General features: G+C 43.9%; 1 protein-coding gene across 1 annotated transcript in view; it reads left to right on the plus strand.

Moving 5' to 3' along the window:
- LOC138579912 (formin-I-like) overlaps nt 1–18,219 on the plus strand; it is a 1,210,893-nt gene that overhangs the window by 592,218 nt on the left and 600,456 nt on the right. The window contains exon 7 of the mRNA XM_069650137.1: nt 902–1,319. Within this exon, the coding sequence (XP_069506238.1) occupies nt 902–1,319 (418 nt within the window). The remainder of the gene's footprint in view (nt 1–901; nt 1,320–18,219) is intronic.

Raw genomic sequence — 18,219 nt, forward strand, 5'->3', positions numbered from 1 at the left:
AGAAAGTGACTATGCAAAATGATCTACATAAGGAGAAGATCCCCAGAGGTTTGCGGATTCTGATTTTCCCAAACTTCAACTATGCTGAGGACAGTGATTTGATAGAGAAATGCTGGCAATTAGCTGGACTACTTGTCTTACTTGACCAGTGCCAATTCCAGTGTACCTGACTAAATTCAGTTCATTGATGGTAAGGCCATGCGTATGTCTTTTCTGTACCTAGGGCTGCTTAAGATCACTCCATGTATACCAGCTACACACTTTTTCTAGGTTAACTTTGAGCACTGATTGGAGCAGAGAGAGTGGAACTACCCAGCCTTTGCATCCCTCTTTGATAATAAACCTGGGTCAAGTATCACCTGAAACCTGGTTGATTTTAGACAAAAAAGAATCGACATCTTCTTTCAACTACAGAAATGGGATTGAACACAAATCACCACAAACGTGAAATGCAGGTTTTACTTTTTCCTTTCACTTAGAATGAGTGTACTTTAGATCAGTTTTTAAAGGCTGGAGAATATTTTGTCTGTACCTGACACAGAATTCACAATGGAAACCGGTCAGATGAGTAGCAGAGACAATTTTATACAGGGTCAAATCAGGAGGATGTCCATTTGAGACACATACCGTTCAGATGATACTGTAAAGTGAAAAACAACTACATCCACATTAAATTGAAGTTTATTAGAACCAATTCAACTATTTAATCGTCAAATGTACTGCCACAGGAAAATGTGTTTGCTACACTATGCAAAGCAGCTGTTATTGACATTCTGTATTTGCCTGTCAGGATGCATTCTGTGCATCTAAGTGAGCATGAAATAGTGCTGAATAAATGTTGCCTTCTTTTGTATCTGTAAATATTGACCGGATTCATTCAGCTCCCTGTCTTTTCATTTAGGTTCCGGATATCAGTTCCAGACCACACCAAGGTCCATGTGGATAAACCGAAGTTGAGGGATGACTGGGTCGACGTTCTAAGCAATTTCTGCACCCACCTTCAATCACAACCTCAAGAGCAAATTGTTTACTCCTTCATAACAGAAGTGAAAAGCAACAATGCAACATACCAGGAAACTACAGATCTTGCTGTTCCGGGGAAGAAGAACACCATGGATGACCCTGCTGACAACATATATGCCACAATCTCAAGACATCCGGTTTTGTTCCCAACTGATCTTTCCAAACCTCCAACACCACTGAGCAGAGGGGTATTTCCTGGTGGGCTCCCTTGTCCACCACCTCCTCCATCTTCTTCCTTGTCTCCCTCGTCAAAAAGGACAAAGGCTTTACACTGGGATCAAGTTCCACAGGAAAAGGTTAGAATTATCCGATATAAGTAAACAATGTGTTTTGGGAATGCATTTCTTATTTCAACCGTTTGAGAGCAGCCCTTTTTATTGTGAATTTTCAGGCCTCAATGTACGTTAACATTTACATATGGATAACAGTAAACATCAAGTTCAGAGCATGTCAAGCAAATCCATTTTTTGGCACAGCCTAAAGACTTTCAATTTAGGTAGTCAAAGTGAGGATAATCTGAATGCTGAACTCTGCCAAAGGGATACCAAATTATTTGTTTCTGTACTGGGGCTTAGTCCGATAGTTGATGAATGCCATTTTTGCCGGGTCATGCATTAATTACAACACACTTCAGCAATTGGTCTTCTGGGCATCCGAACCGCCATGTATTCCTACAGAACACAAAATACGAAATAAAACAAAAAAACAACATGCTTAAAGTGAATGACTTAAAATAACGTTAGCTTACATGTGGTAGTATTATGACACAGCTTGCACAGGGGATGGGAAGAGTTGGAGCCAAAGGGAAAAAAAATGAAAGGAAAGGAATGTTTCTTAGTAGGTAGCATATTTTAACGATGGGAATAGTTGCTCAGAGTGAATAGGATTTCTACACGGTCCGCAAAGGTAGATCTTGCAAGTCAATAACTTGCCTGCATCCGGGCCATGTGAGACATGTGCACCTGTCACAAGAGGTTTCAGATTGGAAGTATTTGAGTTATGATGCATAATATTTCGGGAGTTTCCCTAAGGTTTCACCACACCAACAATGCAGACACTAGCCTTCAAATCCACAGTGAGGATTCCCTTTTCATATGCCAAAATGTACTACAGACTTCCTACAGGCTTCTCCCTATACCGTGGTTCTCTTTGAGGTTCAGCACTAAATCTGGGAAAATGATTTCAGTTGAATACTGGATAAGAGACATGTTTACTGCATTCGGAATCTGCAAAACTTTTAAGATATTTAGGTATTCAAGTTTGGGCAGCCAGATCCATCTTTCTAAATAAGGGAGATCAATTCAGGCAGGGTTTATACGCATTAATGTTAGGGGTTGTTGGGGGTCGTTTTTGGGAGCAAACCATTGCCTGTATGACACACACAGGCTAGACTAGCTTTACAAGGTCTTTGGGATTTTGCTTGAGTCATGTGCCAGTTTGTCTGCCAAGCCCATCACTCATTTGCTTCCATACTATGCACTGTGGTGGCTTGATTGACTGTGCACACAAATTAACATATCGTAGAACAATGGCCATAACATGAGAATGTTAATTAAATTAATTGTCAACACTTCGGGTGAAGGGAAAAGAAGTATTTACAACATACTGATAGACATTATGTTCAGAGAGGTGATGATCAGGCAGTGTCATTAGTGCAGGGTGATTGGATGTTGGGTGGCACACACCACCTGCTGGAATAGAGTAGACTTGATGATTGAAGCAGCTTGATTGCACACATGCTCACACGAAAATGCAAATACTATTGTACACTGACCACAATCTTTTAAATGAATTTCGTTGCCAGCATTTTGGGGAGAGGGATAGGTGTTTGTGAAATGCTGGGAAATAATGTTTGCTGGTTGTTTGGAAACAGGCAATGGCAGAGTGTTTTGGTGTGTGACGAAAAACACCACCTCCATTGATAGAAGAGGAGTTGCACTGGAGAATCTTTACTGAAGTTCCACAACTGGCTTCACAGGTTGAGGCCAGAGGAAAGTTTAAACAGCATAATATGACCTACCATTAAAAGATTCACTACTAAGGCTGTGTTTTAAGTCTGTGGGGCAGTAAGCAGATCCAAATAAGATGCCCTTAATGCCAGCATCCAAATGTGAGAATGGGAGAGGAAGTCATGGAAATGCCGGAAGGTATACAGCAGAAACAGCCCCTGCTTCAATTATTTGTGATGCCTGAATTGTGAGCAGCACCATAGTACTGCACTTGGTATTAAACACCAAGTGCAGCAAATCTACCTAAGCTGGGAGACCAGAGACTGAAAGCACTCAGATTGCCCTAGAGGCCCCTGCAGTGGAACTCACAGCATCCGGAGGGCCAAGGCAAACAATTTGATCTGAATTTGAACCATTTTCACTGCTTTCAAAATTCCAGAACCTGAGTTGCTACTTTTGGCCTTCAGACCTTGAACCACTTTGCTGCATCATCAAACCTGCTTGATGCTGCTTTGCCCAGCAGAGCAGAGCCGCCTATCTGGATCGAGCACCAGGGCACTGTGCAGGTGAATTCGAACTGCCACATGAAACCGAGCATCAAATTGCATATTTTTTGCCACAACTTGACTCCAACCACTGGACTGTTGTGTCACTAATTGACCCGAACCCGTGCTGGAAATGTTTTGAACCATGCTATATTCTGAAACCGCTCCTGGTGATACATCAACCTGCATCACCCTAGGCCACATTTCAACCACACAGTGCACCTCTCAAACTGACTTTATGCTGACTAACTGCCTAGGATCGACGCAACTCGCTGGTCTGATAAGCAATCCTAGCATCTCAAAGCATGGTTCATACATGGTGAACTGCATAAGAACTGGAATCAGTTACTACTAATATCCCCTCTCCCTCAAGGCCTGTTTTATAGTGCCGTAGTGACTGTGTAAGGCCCTTGTGCAGATCTTTCTTCTAGAAACATTTACTTTGAGTGACAATTTTAGTGCTCCTACAAAACATCAGTTCTGCATTTTCTGCCTGCTTTTATAGTGGTGTATTTTTAATAGTGTTTTTCTATATATAGTTGATTTGTTTAATTAAAGTTTATATTTATAGAACCTTGATTGCCCATTATTTTATTTTGGAACTGGAGTACCATTGCTGTTTGAGTTGCTACTGCTGAGCATTAACACTCCTTCTACAAGTACAGCCTTTCCTCAGCCAACATTACCACAAACGGTGAAGGAGGTATCTCTCTTGGCTGTGCCTGCATTACCTTGATGATTGGACTGACTGATGACGCATAGTAGTGTGAGGACTGAGCACGTAATTTATCCACTACTCACCCTTGTACTCCTGTAGAGCAGAAGTCATTCATACTCATTGATGATGACCACTACTTTGATTACAACTCACATTGATGTAAGCAAAGGCTGAGATATATTTCAAAACACTGATAGTGAGTTAAGCCCTAGGACCATCATTGTGCTAGAGGGGCAAATTGAAGTGCAAATTAACTCTGTGTCCTATGGTAGCCAGGGGCCGAAGACTGTGTCTCGTTGATGAGAGACATATGAAGTAACATCATGCACATGAATGGGACCAACATAAAGAGCACACCTCTAGGAACAAGCTAACATTCAGAAACATGCTGGTTCTGTCCCACGGTGTCATCCTGAAACCACGAGGTGCCCTATTCCTGCAGCAAATTACTCCCAGTGGCATGCAAAGCTATAATATTCGCAGGGAAATAATGACTATGTCAAAGCACAGTCTGAGCATGTTATTTAAGTGCAGCCGACCAAATCAGTAGTAATGCTGCTGAATACCAAACTGGCAATCATTTTGGCAATATACCTTTTACCATACACTAAATTGAAAAGGAATGCTCAAGGGAGCTTCAAAATCGTACTTACTTGATGCTGTGTTCTTGTGATGCTGGAAATGCATCGGAGGGACAGGGTTTCCGTATCCTTGTCCTGTACTGCTTTTTATCGTGTGTTCTGTCGTGTTTTCCACGCAGGAGTTGATGTGGGACTCCTGGTGGTGCAGCGCTCTTTCTTTTGGTTTGGTGAAAGGACCCGTGGGGTACCCTTATGGCACCCATGGGTGGGGGTGCAACCCTGTGCCCCTAGTGTATGTTTTTGTGCACCTGTGGGTGGCCCGCATAGCAGGGTATGGGCTGGTGGCAGTTCCATGCTGAAATTGACAGGTGCGCGGAGTATCCTCCATTTTGGGATACACCAGCCCTGCCATTGGGATCAGTTGATTCTCGATGGAATACAAGATGGCCCCGGTGGCCTCTTGCTTTCTATTACCCATTACCTTGTTTTCCCAAAGTCCTGGGAAGCCCTGACTCTGTCCCTTCCCCCTGACTGGCTGTTGGGTGGAAGTGCCAAATATGGTGTTGTTGTGAAGGCCCGGCCAGACTGGCTGGAGCCTTCCCGGTGATGTATGTTGTGGGTACCTCCTGTGGGTAGGACCTGGGTGAATAGAGTGTGTGATGAATATGCATTCTGTGTTGTGGGTGTCTAGTATCTGATGGTTGACCCAATGACTGAGACAACCCTGCCCGAAACCGGTATGAATGCGGCTTGGAGTGTTGAATGGCTTGGTACTTGTCCCAATACACATAACTTGTTGTGAGTGTCTGGAGAGAAGAGAATGGCCTGAATACCTTGTGTGCCTGATTGGCTGCCTGCCTGCATGAATGATCGTAGTCGTGATTGGATGCTTGAGTGTGACCCATCGGAATGAATGGGAGATCAACAGTATATCTGGGGACCTCTCACTGCTAGGAATCATGTTCAGAAGCTGAAGTCCACTACGACGAGTAACTGCATTAACTGATGCTTGACCTTGAAGCCCTGCTGGACGAGAAGAATTGCTGTTGCTCTCCTTCACAATCTGAAAGCTGCTGTGTTTCCAAGGACTGACCCAGAGAGGACCTGGTAAGGTGCCCTCTTCCCGAGCTACGAGGGACCATCGTGCACAGCTGATCTTTGCCAATGCTCCCTGGTAGACAGACCTACGACAGGCTGCCGACCCGATACGGGGACTGCTGCAGAACTCCAAGGAGAAGCACTCGGACTGTTGTCCGCCACTGTCGACGACCGCCGTCGCCGACCGGAGCCGCCGTGCTCCCGTTTGCCTAAGAACTTCAATTGATCATCGGACGCTCTCGTCTGCATCGTCATATGCTTGTCTCCCGCTGGAGAAGACCTGACCGTGGACGTGCCGAGGAGCATCCACGGTGGGTTTCCCGCCACCTAAGGACCACAGTGACGCCGACGACTCGACGCCCTTGCTGGGCCACAGTTCTTCATCATCTCTTTGTGGTCCAGAACTATCGTCACCGAGGTGCCCCGCACGCCTCTTCCTTGCAGGATGCCAACGCTCTGTCGTTGACGAGCACAGCTAGGAACGAAGCTGCCACTTCCCTGCCGTAGATCACCCTGTTCACCGTCGGATGTTGGACGATCCGTGGCTCCCGCCTTAAAGGGAGGCACTCAAGAAGGATCGGTCGACGCATCGTCAGAGAACTCTACTCCACCAGGTACATTGGGGGGCTAAAACCTTAATAGGAAGAAGTGAGACTATTGAACATATGGACTGGGCTCGTGCTATATATCTTTTATTTACAGGTTGCCCAGGTGGGGGGATCTCCACACAGAACTGCGCCTAGAGGTAGGGGTCAGTGTTCTGCCTACTGTTTCAACCATCTTACGTTCCTTCCTATCTCTATTGCTGGTTTCCTCATTATTAATCTGTGTGACATTTTAACCGTACAGTTGATGCACTTTAATGAGATTTGATAACATTGGTGGTACCACTTTAGAATTGTATATATTTATCATTATTGACTTCCAAGTACAAAGTGCGTTATTGTGATCGTGTACATACCTTTGAATATTAATTATATAAAGACTGTGTTTTCAGTAATAGAGTGTGTGGACATTACTTTGTGGGGGTTCGGTGACTACACTGTACTTAAGAACCAGCCTGCATCACCTCCTGAGAAGCTAGGCCTTGATTGCTCGACCACGTACCAATAATAGAGAATCTTGGCTGGGGTCTTCTGTGCCTCTCCTCTACCATATAGAGAGCAGAAGTACAGACACCCCCGACCAGTCTTTACAGTTCTCCTTAGAAGTAGATGTGCAAATAGTGATCTATCAACTCTTAACTCTATAACAGTGCAAGCTACCTTTATTTGTATTTTCTTCTTGGCACTTAAAAACAGATTAGGTTTGTTGTGCTTGATAGGATCTCATATATTCATGGTACTAAGTTCAGAGATGCATTTGTGTATTTTGAATTCATCACAGATTCTAATAACAAGAGCATATAGCTGACTAACATATTTTGCAATATTTTCAATAAAAAAGTCCTTGCATGCAATGTTGACAAGACCAAGACCATCACACGAGATGAATATCAAATACATTTAAAGTCCAAAAGCACTTTGGTTATCGAAATGTGCCTTCTGTCTACAGCTTCTTGTTAGGAATGTACATCATATTCATTCCCTGAAAGCTGCTGTTGCTACAAAGGTTGTTGTTAGTTACTTTAGTGTTTAGGTTCACATTAAAGCGTCCTTGATTGCGTACATCATCGCATGGAACTTGGAACCAGCCTGCTCACAGCTTGGGTGGGTTCCAGGTTCCATGCAGAGTCAGTTGATGTGGGCATGCAGCTGGAGGTTGCTGCTTGATAAGACATGACTTACCTTGTACACAATAAAGCCTTCATCCAGAAGCCACAAGGTGCACAGCGGTATTTCTCCCAGGAACCGATTTTAACAACTGCGACGAGGAAGCAGCAGCGGCCTCCAACATCCTAGAAACAAAGCAAGAGATATGTGTGAACCCAGCCCCTGATGAGGGACAAGAGCAAACCAGGCAGTCAACCAGGAGCAGATGAGGGTTGTGCCGTGCTAAGTGCAAGTGAGAAGTTACTATAGACGGCATTAAAGTCAAATTGGGCCACTCATCAGTGTGCGCACGCCAAAGACCGGCCTGAAGCCATCAGTGTTATCAACATTGCAGATGTCGCACATCGAGTTCAGAGTAAAAGACCCAAAGATGCACCTATACGTGCAGTAAACTTGTGAGAGAGTGTGTTTAAAGGATCCCCTTGCCAACGCAAGCCACGACAAACTGCGGAAAGGCTAATGCACCAGAAGGAGGACACAAACGTCAAGTTTTCTAGATAGCACCAAGACCCGGCGCAAGTAAAGGCTTTGCCACATAGTATCCAAGAGAGATATGACAGACAACGTTTAGAGACATTATGAAAGCAAACATTTACAAACATATTACAACGTGCTAAAGAATCAGCCAAAACAGCACAACAAACTACAATTAAGCCACATTTGGAGTTATATAGCGTTGGCATGGCCTATGTCCCAGGCCCATTCTTTTTTCTATCCACACTAGGTGAACCAAGAGTACGTTGGACAGATTGGCGAGATGGGTTCACAAAATATGTTTTAGCAGAATTTGGTGCAAATTACTCAAATGACAGGAAGGAAGCTTTATTAATTCATTGCCTTGGTTCTGCAGGCCAGGACATTCTAAAAAACTTGCCAGTGAGGTCTTGAATATTCCATCACTTGATACATGTGATTTGTAATTCTATTTTATTAAGATTTATTTTTACTTTAAGTATTCTTGTAGAACACTTTCAATGCACCACATTTGCGTTTGCATGCTTCTTCAGCACATGAAATATGTTTCACCTTAAGACTCGGTTGTTCCTTGCTCTCATTGTGCTAGTTATCCCTACTAGAGCCATCAATAATACAGTCAATAACATGAACTATTGCCATATAGATGTTCAGTGTATGGGGCCAGAAGACATACTCAGAAAGACACTGTTGAGAAATGCTTAGTTGATGAACTAGGCAGTAGAGTCCCAAATCTAATGCCACAACACATTCTTAACATGCTCCACAAATATATTTGTTGAATGTTATGTTCCAGATATGTTAAAAAAGTCAACTAAATTGAAACATCTGTTGAGTAGCTGGTATGATTGGTTGAGCATAAATGCAAGTTATCTGCTTTACATTACTTGCAATTTTGCATTGAAACAAGCCCAAGCTGGAACAAAGAACGTATTTTCCGAATTTTATTTTGGGAGTCTGTAAACATTGCAACCCCATCAGCCCTTCTTGCAGATTCTGTGCTTAATTTCAAAGTAGTAGAATTGGCTGTGCGTTCTGTTTTGTACAGAAACAATGCCAAGTCTACTTGTGAAAGGATTTGAAATACATAGATCTTCTGTTAATATCGGATCTCTTAAAAAATGCAAAGCAAAATGTTTGCCCACTTGGTGAGAATAGTATGCAGTGAAAGATTTAGCTGGATTTCATTGTACAATGTTATGGACTCTGATTGATCTTCGTCATGACATTATTCATAATAATTCATTAGTGTTGTATGAATGGTTTTCTTTACATCAGGTGTTCCATCAAGGACGTCCAAATTATCTGCAGCACAGTACATAAATTGGGGTCATTACGAGTCAGGCAGTACACAGTAAAAGTGGCGGTAACCAGAATTACTGCCACGTTCACCTGACCGCCGAATCATGAGTCGTGGCACACCTTGTTGCTGGTAATGCCATTGCTGGTAGTAGAGTCTCCCCGCCAACTGTATTGTTGGCAGCTGTATTACCAATGATGGTATTTGCAGCACTGGTACTACCGGCAAAATGATATATTTTTGACTTGCAATTTTAGAGGGGGGGTTACCAGACATGAAGAGTGCATTAACTGTCAAGGACCTGTATGTGCAGGATCTGCCCACAAATGCCACACATGACAGACCGCACCCCACAGGACCGGGACATGATTTATGATGCTGCATGAAATGGGCAATTAAAATATTCCAAACAATCCAGCTGCCCACAACCACAATCCGAGGAGAGCCCTCCCTCATTGCCTTGCGGAAAGTTATGAAAACCATCATCTTCACATAAGGTCTCCGGCAGCACCATGTTTGGCAATAAACTGCCTGTAATGAAATAACCAAAGATGCTTGAGCTGTAATGACTAATCTGTTTGTAACAATCATAATGTGCCAACGACTGCTACCAATCCTGTACCCCCTGTAACTAAGTTCCTGCAAGTAACAGCGCCACAATGCCCTTGGGCTGTCTGCGCACTATATAAATATAAATAAATAAATAAATAAATAAATAAATACATAAATTGGACTTCTGGAACCACAATGCAGCATCACGCATGGCAAAGCTGTGGTTGGCAAACTGGAGGGCTGGCCCCCCACAGGAGTTCACAGTTGTCCAGGGCGTGCCCCCAGAATCAGGGAAAATGGATGCAGATGACAGAAGGAAACATAACCAAGGGCAAATGTGACTGTCAATTTAATGTAAAAGGATAGAGTAGAATGATAATCATGGATAGCAGTTGCACATACAAATCACAGCGTCATTGAATAGCCTGGGCCCCTCCAGACAACCCTTGGGCCACCTAAGGTGTTGGGTGAAACAGTACAACTGATGCACATGACACTGGAAATTACTCAGCTAAGCACATATGTCAATCCATCATGGAATCGTATCAGACAACCTGCACATGTACCCCAAACACCCATCAGGGCAAATGTATGGGAGCAATACACAAGACCAAACCACCCAGCATGTCATGCAAGATGTGCCATGACAGACAAACCCCATCACCCCCCCCCAATTAGTTGTCTCCATTCATGTTCTGTGGCCAAACATGTGGAATGCATGCACAGACTGTCTATCAACATGTTGTTACAGTCAATGCAACCACATGTCACTGTGATTGACACCTATGTCTGTTGCCCTTGCAGGCGTCTCTGTATACACCAAGCTTCTGTGACTTATGACTCCACTGAGGAATCCCCAGATGCCACAGGAGGTAGCATACAACTAGGACATGTCTGGATTAGGGTGTGGGTCGAGTGCACATTTGACCTGTGTAAGGCTTACTTTCACTGTCTGCACCACTCTGGAGGGGCCCTCATATACAGGTCTAATGAGGTGGATCAGATTGTCCTCACCTGTGCAATGTTTTACAACATCTTCATCAGGCGGAACATTCCCCTGCCCCCAGATGATGACACACCACCCCCTGATGAGGATGACTATGTGCATGTGGGTGCTGTGCTAGCACTCACTGAGCGGGTAGAGGCCAGGGAGGGATGCTTTCCTCGCCTGGAACTCATTGACTATTTTTTCTGAGCCCCATCGTATTACACTTGCCTTGCACCTTTGTAAATTGACACTTGATACATGAAACACTTGCTCACAATACAGAATGTCCTAGCATTGTTTCAAATAGAAGTTTTATGCCGACACGTGAATCAACCTAACGCATGACACCTTCTTCCTCCCTAAATATCCATGTGCAGAAACCCCTCCCCAATAACCCGCTCAAAAAACCCTCCCCAACAACTCTCCCCAATTGCAAACCCCAACATCCCTCTCAAAACACCTCCCCAACAACCTTCCCCAACAACCATCCCCAGATCCCTTCTCAATACACCCTTGAAATGTCCAACAGTTACTTTCTGCCCCTCTTGGCCATGGGGGCCTTCTCCTGCTCCTTGGCAGTTAGGTGGAGCTGTGAGTGGCGCCTTGGGGTTCTGGGTAGGGAGCCCTCTATGTGGGTCACAGAAGTGGAGGGCTCTGACTCCTGGGCCCAGATGAACTGCAGGGTGAGCTAGATGGCTTGGTTCAGTGACTCTGCGGAGGCTGAGGATGACACTATGTGCTCCTGCACTCTCTCCCATTGTGGTCATGGTAGTGGTGGCATGGGCGAGTTTCCAGGACATCCTATGGTAGCACCCTTGGAGGAAGTCATGCATTGCTTAAATGTATTGTAGCTGCTGGCCTGCAAGTGCCTCTATGGATGCTTGCTGCCTCTCTATGTCATCCAGCCTTGCACTTACTACCGACATGTTGGTAAAGGGAAGAGGCGGTGGGCTGTGTGGTGGATCTGGGTTAAAGCATGGTGAGGGATAGGACATGTCATGCTCCTCCTCCTTCCACTCATCCTCATCAGTGATAATAACATGGGCCTTGGCACTATGGACCAGTGGCTGCACTGCACGTGAGAGTGATGAGGGTGTGATTGAACCCTGACAATTGCGAGTGAGCTCTGTGAGGTGATCAGTGTGAGCCACAAGCAGTGCTGGCTGTGGCATGGCAATGGCAGCTTCAGTGACAGCCATGCCACCTGCCTGGCTGGTGGAGGGGCACTGTGCACAACTGTGTGTATTGTGACTTCATCCAGAGTTGCAGTGGTGTAGGGTGGTAGTGGTAGAGATGGAGAAGGTTGTGGTGGTGGTGGCAGCCTTATAGCCTGTTCAAAATGATCTGGGATTACATTCAGTTTGTCAGATGAGTTCTTGGACAAATAATCAGATATGCTCTGTCAACAAAGCTTTGGTGACAGATGGACATGCTTTTTGGATGGGGCTAACATGTTGCTGGGGGCAGAACATTAATGACAGTTAGATGGGCATCAGTAACTACCGGAACCTTTGAGTGCAATGTGGCCAGTGAACATCCCCTCCATGAAGGTGGGTGTAGTTATGCATATTGTCCACACATCCAATAGACATTTAAAAACGCTGCTGTGGCTTTGGTCAGATGAGGGATAAAAAGTGTCTTATTACAACAAATGTTAGTTTGTACAGGCATAGTGTAATTCCCTCGAAAGCAAAAGGAATACTCCACTGGCCTCTGTATTTTTGCTGGCGTCTCGCTTAACTTGATCCATGTCAATTTTGGCACATCATTTCCACATGTCCTGCCACAGTTCTGGTGGCCACTACATCCTGCAAGAAAAACAGTAAGCCCCCTTCTGCACAGTGCACTACTCCTGACACCCATCTATCATTGGAAAACAGTGCTCCTTCCATTTTGAGCAATTATCTTATTATGCAACAGGCTTGTTCTTTCTTCTTCACACACTCGTCATCATCTCTGTCCATTATTACAGCTTGAACTGTGTGCACCTGACAAATTGCACTCTGCACAGGCGCCAGGTGTACTAAACATTGGACTATAAGAGGCAGCATTTATTGAGGTATAAACAGCTTGGGTGCACCCATCACATGAGGTATCAAAGAGCATACATAGCATCTCTCGTCTGACCTCTCCCTCCCCACTTCACACATGTGATTATACCTCATGTTGTCTGTCTCTGTGTGGTGCACATCCACCACAGAATCCAGTATCAAACTCTTTAAATTATTATATTCTGTCTTTGCCTCTGTTTCTCTCCTGTTTTGTGTCATCCCCAAAGGTACATCTGTGTCATTCCCATACCCCCCCTTAAATAAGAAAAATGAAGATCATTTTCTTCTCTCTTTCATCTGTTTCTCACGGTTTAATTCCCTTGTGTTTATGGCTTTTACTTTTCCACGAAGATCCTTCCTGTGGACACGTGTGCAGGCAATGTTGCTTTAATCTGTGCCCTGCACGCCTTTAGTGCACTGTCCTCGCCGCTAATTCAAATATGGCCACCACCATTTCCGCAGGGTGGAGGCTGCCTCCTAGGGCCTTGTTACCTGCATCTTGCTGCTGATTGGTTAGTAGCAGCATCAAGGTGGCCAACCGGGGACCGGCAAGCTTTAGCCAGCCCCCTTCTTCCAAGGCCCACTTTCTAAGGCCCCTGTGTGCTCCCTGTCCCCTGTCTGATCGGGTCTTTGGCACATATATCCATGATTAACGCTGTCATTCTTTAATCCAGCTGCATTTCTAGTTATATCTATGTGCCTATGTGAGCGTACTCTGCATCCATCTGTTTTCCCTGTGCCGAGTTGCCATTCTACATCCTAGGTAGTAGCCACTCTGCAACATGGGGTGTGGCTCCCCAAATGTACCTATCTGCTTGTCTTTGGCATCCTGGTGTAAAAGCCACCCTGCAACATGGGGCATGGCACCCCAAATGTACCTACCTGAATGACTATGGCCTCCTGGTGTAGTAGCCACCCTGCAACATGGGGTATGGATCTCCAAACGTACCTACCTGATTAACCTTTGCATCCTGGTGTAGTAGCCACCCTGCAACATTGGGTATGGCTCCCCAAATGTACCTATCTGATTGACTTGTGCATCCTGGTGTAGTAGTCACCCTGCAACATGGGGAATGGCTCCCCATATGTACCTACCTGATTGACTTGGCATCCTGGTGTAGTAGCCACCCTGCAACATGGGATATGGCTCCCCAAATGTACCTACTGAATTGACATTTTCATCCTGGTGTAGTAGCCGCCCTGCAACATAGGGTAGGGCTCCCAAATTTACCTACATGATTGACTTTGATGTAGCTGTACCCTGTTGCACTTGAATGTAACTAATACCTGTAACTACTGTCACTTACCATCTATCATAAGCACTGTAACCAATCTCTTAAGCATAAGCACCTAGATACTCTGGGTTTGCTTGTTCTATATAAATAAATACTAAAAAAATAAATAAAATATATGCCCCAACCATATACAATAACCACACAAAAACAAAATTGATACTCCAAAAATAAAACAACATATGCAACATAACACATATATTACACAAGACTTGTATGTTGAACCTGCAAAGGGGTAGAATATGTTAATATTATTCAGCAACGGCTTTCTTCTCCCTAGAAGGTGGAGTTTTACTGGTTTATATCCAAACATCAGACAAGTGGACCCAGTAACACAACTCCTTCATGTGTACCGCAAATGGGGTAGTAAAGATCACTGTAAATGTTCCTTGAAAATGCTGCCCATTGCATCAATGTATGCATTTCCTCACAAAACTTAGTCCCTAGGATACAGTTTAGGTGGTGGTGGTAAATTCACTGGATCTGCTGATGACGTCTCATCTGTGTCTTCTCTTCTAGGGTCAATCTGTTGAGACAAAATCTTTATACTTTTTGTTAGTTCCCTCAAATACCCCGGAAACCCCTCCCCCAATACTCCTGCTGTCCTGTGAGCATTGGATGCTGTGCTTGTAGGTGTGACATGTGTATTCATCCTTCTCTCCATCACTATTAATTCGGGGGCAACTAGGGATCTTTACTTGGCTGCGTTCTCAGGATAAGCAAACCTAGTGAGAGACAGTGCAACCCGTTGCTCCCTAATATAGTACATATTTTGATAGATTTGCTTTCAACAGTCCATTCAGATTTTCAACAAGTTTGCTGGCTTGAGGGTGGTAGATTTAGCACAGTTTATGTTGTATCCCTGATAGGGATGTCATTTCTTTAAAAAAATGTGTTAACAATGTGAGTTCCATTATCAAACTTCAGGATATCACATATCCCCAGCGAGGAAAATCCTATCAGGCAAGCAATGTAGCTGCTGATTTGGCATCTGTTTGTGCGCAAGTGCCAGCCTCAATCCAATGGGAAAACTGACAGACTACAACAATAAGCTAACAGTAAAGACTGCACCTGTTAAGCATGTCCACATAATTACTGTGGAGTTCCCGGAAGGGTCCAGGTGGACAGGGCAATGTGCAGCGCAATGTCCTGAAAGTCCTCCAGTGCTATAAAGTCACAAATCCATTGATATACTCTTGCAGATTGGGGAAAAAACAGTCCTCCTGAATATTGCTCCAATGTACTGTTTTGGAAAAAGCACTTGGTAATGCAGTTGCTCAAGTCAACCGTAAGCAATTCCTGTGTCATTGCTTCATTACCTGTCACATGTCTCCATATCAAATCAGTCGATGACAGTGAACAACCCTCTTTAACCCACAGCTCCTTCTCTTCCTGGTGCACCTGACCTTGGAGCTCAATTATTTGTGTGAGAGGTGCTGCGGTTGCAACCTCAGGATATGCAGCAACATCTGGTTACCACAAATACGCTGCTTCTTTGGCGGTCTTCTCTGCTGCATCATTACCTAGTGCGATGGGGTTTGTATTTTGGGTGTGTCCATTGCATTTAACCATCACCACCAATGTTGGGCGGGATCACACATACCTTAAATTCTCCAACATGGCTGCATGCTGTACAGGCATGCTTTCTGACCTTCTAAATTCTCTCCTTTTCCATCTGGACAATCCTGAATGTACAGTGGGGGTCACACACGGGGGGTCAGAGTATATGGTCACTAAGCTTCCTTGAGATGCTTCTAATGCCTCAATTAATGCAATCAGTTCTGCTGCTTGCAATGAATAGTGTGTTGGTAACATGTTTTGCACTACAACCTGATATTCCACTTCCGTAATGCGCACAAATGCTGTGCCTGTGTGTTTCTGGCCAGTCTCCTGATCAATCGTCAATGACACATCAACAAAGAGGATGTCCCCTTCTTCAAGTGCATCCTCCCTTGCTAGTATTAAATCAACTTCAGGACCTTTGTATGTAACACAATCATGTACTTACTCATGTTGCTGGCTAGGAATGACTACAAACGTGGTGTGATTCACTGTTCGGAACATCACAATGTGAATGGATGGGCTTGACCCTTGTGTATACGCGCATTATAAATGCCATATTATATCATATCATATAGAACCAATGTGTAATGTCATCTGCAAACACGTAGATTATGTTCTAATAAGAATGGAATCAAAACCTTGTATCTTTGGTTTTAAGAAAGTGCTTTTTTGGATGGTTCAAGAAATGTGTCTTTTAAACAGTTTCTTCATGTTTAAGCCTGTGTGAAAAATCTGGAATTCTGGCATAGGATCTGGAATTGATTTCAGATGTCTCAAATCATTGCTGCTGTTACTTTTGTATGTCATTTTGTAAATGTTTTCAATATTTAGAATATTGTATATTCTGATTCTCTCCATTGAAGTGTACTATATATATATATATATATATATATATATATATATATATATATATATATATATATATATCATTTTTATCTTAGGTAATGACTGTACCGTAAAGTGTAAGTAACATGCAAAATATATATCTGTTTACATATTTGTTTTCTTTGAAGTGTGAAAAGTTTATATATAAAACTTTATCAAACTATAAAATTAAAAAGCACCCCTTAAAACCCTCCACTGATTGTGTGTGGATGAAAACAGAAAATAAAAACTCTCTCTCTGCAAAGATACCCTAAGAAAATATGTACCATATTTTTTTATTTTATTTTCTATTTTATTTTGGATTTGTAGAGCGCACTACATACCATAAGCATCAAGGCGCTTTAAGGAAACTTAAGGAGGCTTGCTTGAGGGTTACAATAAGCGGCCCAAGAAAGAATGCTTACATACGGTTTGTTAGGTTACAGTTGTTCACAATTTGTTACGTTGCAGTTGTTCACAGGATTCTTACACATAGCAACATATGCAGTACAGATAGTATTCTTATAAATAGTAATGTATGCAGTATAGAGTTCATGGGGATACGCTCTTTAGATAAAGAGCCAGTTTTTAGGGCCTCACGGAAGGCTGCGTGAGAGTTGATGGATCTGATCTGTGCTGGGAGGTTGTTCCACAAGGTTGCTGCCATTGTTGGGAAGCTAGTGCCTCCTGCACACACTCTGCGCGTGATGCGGTTGGCAGAGGCCGACCTCGAGGTACGCTGTTTGTTTGGTGATCCTTTGTGCTAGATACAAAGGTGCCTGATCATGAAGACATTTATGTGTTAGGGCCAGGGTTTTGAAGAAAGCCTTTCCTTGATGGGAAGCCAGTGTACCTGCCTCCTGATCCCAGAGATGTGCTCCCTACATGAGATGCCTGTTACGGCCCTTAAGGCATTATTTTGGGCAATCTGGAGTTTGCCCATGTTTTTTTAAGAGGTTCTGATGAAGAGGGCATTACAATAGTCCAATCTGGATCCGATGATGGCTCTAGCTATGGTGATGCAGTTCTGTTGGGATAAGAAAGGTCTAACGGCATTGATCAGTTTGGAGTGGTATGCTGCAGAGGAGGCGATGGCGTTCACCTGCCTGTCCATGGTAAGGCTGGGTTTGAGGTACACACCCAGTGTCTTGATCGTTTGAGAGACTGTGATAGGGATGTTGTCAATAGTGAAGGAGTGATACTTTTTGTCAAGTTTGCCCAAAGTGGAGGGAGATTTGACCAGTAAAAGTTTGTTTTTTCACTATTTAGACAGAGCCAATTGTCTGCCATCCAGGATTGAATGGTGGAGTAAATAAAGTTCAGGGTGTTCATATCAGTAGGATAGTCACCAGAGAGAGGGATGAGTACCTGGGTGTCATTTGCATAGTTGGTATATGAGATGCCGAGTGAGTCAAGTATCCTGAACAGAGGTCTCGTGAAGAGGTCATA

The sequence above is a fragment of the Ambystoma mexicanum genome, chromosome 3p (assembly GCF_040938575.1).
Source record: "Ambystoma mexicanum isolate Mex_15411 chromosome 3p, UKY_AmexF1_1, whole genome shotgun sequence".
NCBI lineage: Eukaryota > Metazoa > Chordata > Amphibia > Caudata > Ambystomatidae > Ambystoma > Ambystoma mexicanum.